This window comes from Octopus bimaculoides, chromosome 9 (genome assembly GCF_046866305.1).
Source record: "Octopus bimaculoides isolate indiv1 chromosome 9, ASM4686630v1, whole genome shotgun sequence".
Taxonomy (NCBI): Eukaryota; Metazoa; Mollusca; class Cephalopoda; order Octopoda; family Octopodidae; genus Octopus; species Octopus bimaculoides.
The window spans coordinates 43,966,390-43,972,389 of NC_142936.1; the positions used below are offsets into that span (position 1 = coordinate 43,966,390).

Genomic DNA, 6,000 nt, shown 5'->3' on the forward strand with positions numbered 1-6,000 from the left:
TATATATACATATGAAGTGTGTATGTATGTAGGTATGTATGTATGTATGTATGTACATATGTATGTATGCATGTATGTATGTATTTATATATATATATATATATATAAAACAAGCATACATATATACGTACATACATGCATACATACAAAGTACATATATATATACGTTTATGTATGTATGTATGTATGTATGTTTAAATAAATCACGTATATGCTGACATACTAAGAGAAGAATTGACCTTCCATTTCCTTTGACAAATTCACTCGTTTGCATAGAAAGCATTCCATAATTAGTTGACAAATTCTGTGCACTATCTTCATGATTCCTCTCATTTTCTTTCAGTGTCTTAAGATGGAAGAGGGTATTCACAGGTAGATTCCGTAGACTGCTGAACAAAATGCCGTGTTGTGTTTATTTTGCCCTTCATCCTTTCAGAGTTACAAGAGTATTGGAATCAGTAATATACTGAGGTCAATTTAATATACAGTCTTCTTTCTCCGAAAAATTTGTGAATTTGTGTCAGTGTTAAAAATCAATATAAGTAGTGGGGCTTTGTGGTAGAGTGAAAAAAGTAAATGAGTACTCTTGCTAGTAGCCAATTATGACCTTCAAAAACTATCTTTCTTCTCACAAAAAAAAATGTAAAATATCTTCAAATTATATTATGATTTCAGCTTATTTTTTTCTTATTTACTTTTTCTGGTTTGATTTTTCTTTTTCTTTAGGAGAAAACCAACGAAATCAACCTGGTAACTCCATGCGCATGTGCGTGTTTGAAGGAAGCCCTTCAAGAAACTCTGAAAACCGGCCCATCGTCACACCCAAGCGTCGACGCTATGACCTCCAGTCGGGTGTACGTCAATCGAACTTGGACAGGAACGTGGCGGCTAAAAAGAGAGTCATTAAAATGCTTGGTGTTGTAGTATTGGAGTTTTTTGTCTGCTGGACTCCATTGTTCTTTGCACAAACCTGGCTGGCTTTTGACGCCCGTACTGCCCATTCGCACATCTCACCCGTTGGTTTAGCTTTCATACATCTTCTGTCGTACGTGTCATCCTGCTGTAACCCAATCACTTACTGCTTTATGAACCGGAAATTCCGTGAGTCTTTCTTGGGAGCTTTCTGCTGCCGACGTAGACGAAGCCAGACACCTGACATCGCTCAGTCAACATCACAGATAAGACAGGGAGAAAGTATAGCCACTGTGAACGCCTCCCTCAACTCAATCCGAATCCAGTTTGAACCACCATTGAAGCATCTTCAGGAAATGAAACCGAACTTTAGTAACATAACAGAATCAGATGACACGTCCGACTCATAGCTATGTTATGTTGTTTATATTGTTATTGTTATTGTTGTAGTTGTTGTTGCTATCAACATAAACATTGTTGGCGTAATTGTTGTTGCTGTCGTCTGCGATGGTACACCTGGGCAGCGGATTCTGAAGATGTCTGAAGATAAAAGAAAAAAGAAGTTTGAGCGAAAAACACAGAAATATTGACTAAGTCAGTGAATGAATTATTAACGAGTAAGTGTGTGAGTAAAACCTGTGTGTGACATTATTGTTATTGATGAATTATAAATGTTATGTAAATATATGTCATGACGAAGGTGACAGAACTGCAAATGATAATTTCTCATACTCAAGTTTTTGTTTTGATTTGTTTTGTTTTTGTTTTTTTATCACTAATTCGGATGTTTTCATATTGTGGTGAGGCCATCTAAGCAAACACCAAACAGACTTTGTAAACGGGAAGTACTCTAACCCTCGATCGTTAATTATTCTTTAGGAAGCATTAAAATGCCCCATTCACAGCAAAATACAGCTGTCAACTCTAAGGAATTTCATCATACAGTCAATGAAAAATTTCGAAGATCAAACAAATCCAGAATGGAAAAAAAAAAAAGAGAACTCTCTCTTGCAAACGTTCTCCCTTTTACATTCAATGTTGTTTAGTGTCTTCCTTCTGCTTATAATAGCTTCATTGCAACTGTCTCTCGTCTTCACGGTTCACTACAACAACATTTAATTGAATCACAGAAAACGGTATTCGTTACTTCCACTTACTGCCACCTTCAGTCTCTCTCTTTCTCTCTCTCTCTCTCTCTCTCTCTCTCTCTCTCTCTCTCTCTCTCTTCCCTCTTTCTTCTACCTTTCCCTTTTTATATGTGTATTTATGCATATGTATGTATTTGTGTATATGTGTGCGTGCGCGCGCGCATGTGTGAGCAAGCCGCGTCTAACACTATAATAATAACTGTATAGGAAGCCCTAAATCTAGACTAATTATACCCACAAAAAGCAAATTAGGAGTAGTCGACAATACATTATATTCCGTAAATGCATTGAAAATAAAACCAACTATAAATATGTCAAGTTCGATTTTGTTGAGTTCAGCACATTTATATCTAGAAGTCTTTTTCAACAAGTTCTGAGACGAGTTCTTCGTTGAATCTATGGATAACTCTGACAGTGCAGAGATAACGGATGACGGGAACTTAATTTTAACTAGTGATGAGAAATGAAGTAAAAGACGTCAGTATAGGATTATATATCGACGAAGGATTCGCCGTGTCCCCCGACATAAGTGACACTTTGAATTTTTTTCGTTTTGTATTCAAATCCAATCCAAAATTTACAGTATATACTAAACAAAAAAGAGCTAATTTCCTAAGCGTAAATGTTACCCATACCATAAGCCGACTGAAGAAACTATATGTCAATCACCCCACCACAATTATTAAGCATATCACTGACAATACCAGCAGACGTATGTACAAGCTATCATTAAATGAAAATGTCTTATAAAATTACCCTGTACTATAATAAAGCGTTATGGAGAAGCAGTGTCAACGACCAGATAGACAATTTAGAACTAACTCTTGCATGATTAATTAGGAGATATAAAACAAATAAATAAAATGGTTAATATACCATACTATATTAAGCGGCCTTCTAAAACTGATAAGTAAGATGTCTTGCTATAGGCACCATAAAATGTTTAATAAACTTTACAAAAGAATGCTATAGCTGTTTAAGTAATACCGAGTCATTTTAACCACAATGAAGTAGCCAGAAATGCTTCGAACTCATAATTGTAATTGTTGAAATGCAACTAAATCTCTTTCTAGTGATAACTATCAGTTGAAGGAACTGATGCACAGAGCTGATGTATTAACTACTATGGCACAGAAAAAAGCATAAATCAGTATCAATGAAAGTTCACTCAAGACCAGATACACTCACATTCCCATACGTTCAGGTAGAAGAGCAAACATTATTCCACTCAGTTGTACATTTAGCAGTTGATTGATCGGGGAATAAGGGGAGCATTGCTGAAAGCGTGAAAGCACAAAGCAGGCGCAACGACAACTGCAATCTGTATGTAACCGAGATGCTTAAGATTGCCAGCTAATATCTTAAATAGGAGAGAAAAAAGTTTATCATCTTTGCATGCAATAAAATTGAAATTTTTATCCTTGAAGCATATCTCTCTCTCAGACATATTCCAACAAAACCCCGCTAAATTGCTGTAACCCAGGAAATGCAACTGATACACTTAATATCTATAATTAAGCACATTCAGTAAATTTCCTTCCAGCTTCTGTATAATTTCATTCCTTCAAGTTCCTTCAATCTTTTCACACTCTTACCCCATGTTCCTTCGTTTGGGTACCAGTGGATCGTTTACATGCTTATTTGACAATGCAGATACAGACAAAAGCCGATGAACAGCATTATTTAGCATGCCACTGAATGAAGATGTTATTCACAAACAGAACAGTTTTCTTCCACTGCAAGATTTGTTTATGTAGTTGTAATCTATATCTATCCTGAAACTCAACTGCGACCCGACGGCTGTATTGCTTGAGACTTACAAATTTGTCATTTATTCAACAAACAGAATATCTGACCTCAGCAGTCTGGCCTGGTGCCTTTCCGCACATGAACCGTAACATGAAATTCTAGAATGACTCTATATACATACATGCACACACACATTTATCCATACATACACACACTCACACGGACATACATGCTCACATACGCACATTGTGTACGTGTGTATTGTGTATGTAAAGGTGCATGGCTCAGTGACTAGAGCGTCGGGCTTCCAATCGTGAGGTTGTGAGTTCGATCCCCGGACCGGGCTGTGCGTCGTGTTCTTGATCAAGATGTTCCAGTTCACTCAGCTGTAGAGATAAGCTGCGACATCACTGGTACCAAGCTGTATCAGTCTTTGCCTCTCCCTTGTAGAACATCGGTAGTGTGGGGATGGATGGCATGGGGGACTGTTGATCTTCCACAAAAATACCTTACTCGGACTTGTACCTCGGAGAGGAACTTTCATGGTGCAATCCTATGGTCACTCGTGACCAAAGGTGGGGGGTCTTTACTTACATGTATACTCTTTACTCTCTTGTACTCTTTTACTTGTTTCAGTCATTTGACTGCGGCCATGCTGGAGCACCGCCTTTAGTCGAGAAAATCGACCCCAGGACTTATTCTTTGTAAGCCTAGTACTTATTCTATCGGTCTCTTTTTGCCGAACCACTAAGTTACGGGGACGTAAACACACCAGCATCGGTTGTCAAGCGATGATGGAGGGACAAACACAGACACACAAACACACACATATATATATATATATATATATATATATATATATATATATATATATATATATATATATATATATATATATATATGTGTGTATACATATATATATATTTGTAGCGACAGCCATGACTTTGAGACTCAGTCTCAACTCATGGCTCACCACTTTAGCCTGCGTGGATATCCACCCACCACCATCCACACCGCCCTTGCCAGAGCACGTTCTGTGGACCGTGCATCTGCTCTCTCCCCCCCCGAACCCGCCCTGCCGTTTCCCGCCTCCCTTTTCGCCTCACCTACCATCCCACCACCCTACCCCTCCAACGCTCCATTCTCCGAGCTTTTCGGCGCCTCCAGTCCGACCCCTCCACCTCCCACATCTTCCCTAATCGACCCCTCCCCTCCTTCAAACGAGCCCACAACCTACGGGACCTCTTGGTCCACAGCTTCTTCCCCAACCCAACCTCCCAACCTGGCTCTTTCCCCTGCTCCCGTCCACGCTGCCGCACTTGCCCTTACCTCTCCAACACCATCCTCCTCACCAGCACCCATCACCGACCCTATCGCATCACCGACTCCTTCACCTGCACGTCTACCAACATCATATATTGCCTCTCCTGCTCTCTCTGCCAATCCCTGTACATCGGACAAACGGGGCGGCGCCTGGCCGACCGATTCGCGGAACACCTCCGAGATATCAACGTCGGCAATGACACCCCGGTGTCACGCCACTTCCGTTCTGCCGGCCACTCCTTGCGGCAACACCTGTCTGTGTTTGGATTGTCCATGCACAGGGGCCATCCGGACTCCCGTTTGCGCCGTGAACAGGGATTAATCTTCTATCTTCGCTCCTTTGCGCCACATGGGCTCAACTCCCCTCCACTCTTCATCTAACCCCCTCCTCCTGTCTCTCTCCCCCACCCTCCCTCCTACCACCCATCTCTCCCCTCCCCCACCTCCTGCTCCGACTCCTACTTCTTTGTACCTCTCTTCATACTTCTCTCCACTCCCACTTCTCTTCACCCCTACTCTTTCTCTCCTCTCTCTTACTCTCTCTCACTCTCTTCTCTCGTACTCCCCCCTCCCCCCCTCTCCCGTACTCCCCCCTCTCTCACTCTCTTTCTCTTCCTTTCTTCTTCCCCCCCATACCCCTCTTCCCTCTCTCTCACTCTCTTTCTCTTCCTCTCTTTCTCTTCCTCTCTTTCTCCCCCCATACCCACCTTCCCCTCTTTCTCCCCCCATACCCACCTTCCCCCTCTCTCAATCCCCCTTCCCTCTCTTATACCCACCCTCTCTCCTCTCTTCCTCTCCCCTCCCATACCCATCTTCCCCCTCTCTTACATCCACCTTCCCCTTCTCCCTCCTCGTCAGCACCCCCTCA

The 6,000-nt window shown here is 41.5% G+C and overlaps 1 protein-coding gene across 1 annotated transcript in view; it reads left to right on the plus strand.

Annotated features, from left to right (window-relative positions):
- LOC106877244 (cholecystokinin receptor type A) overlaps positions 1 to 1,322 on the plus strand; it is a 300,397-nt gene extending 299,075 nt beyond the window's left edge. The window contains exon 3 of the mRNA XM_052970665.2: positions 727 to 1,322. Within this exon, the coding sequence (XP_052826625.1) occupies positions 727 to 1,322 (596 nt within the window). The remainder of the gene's footprint in view (positions 1 to 726) is intronic.
- The last annotated feature ends 4,678 nt before the right edge of the window (positions 1,323 to 6,000 follow it).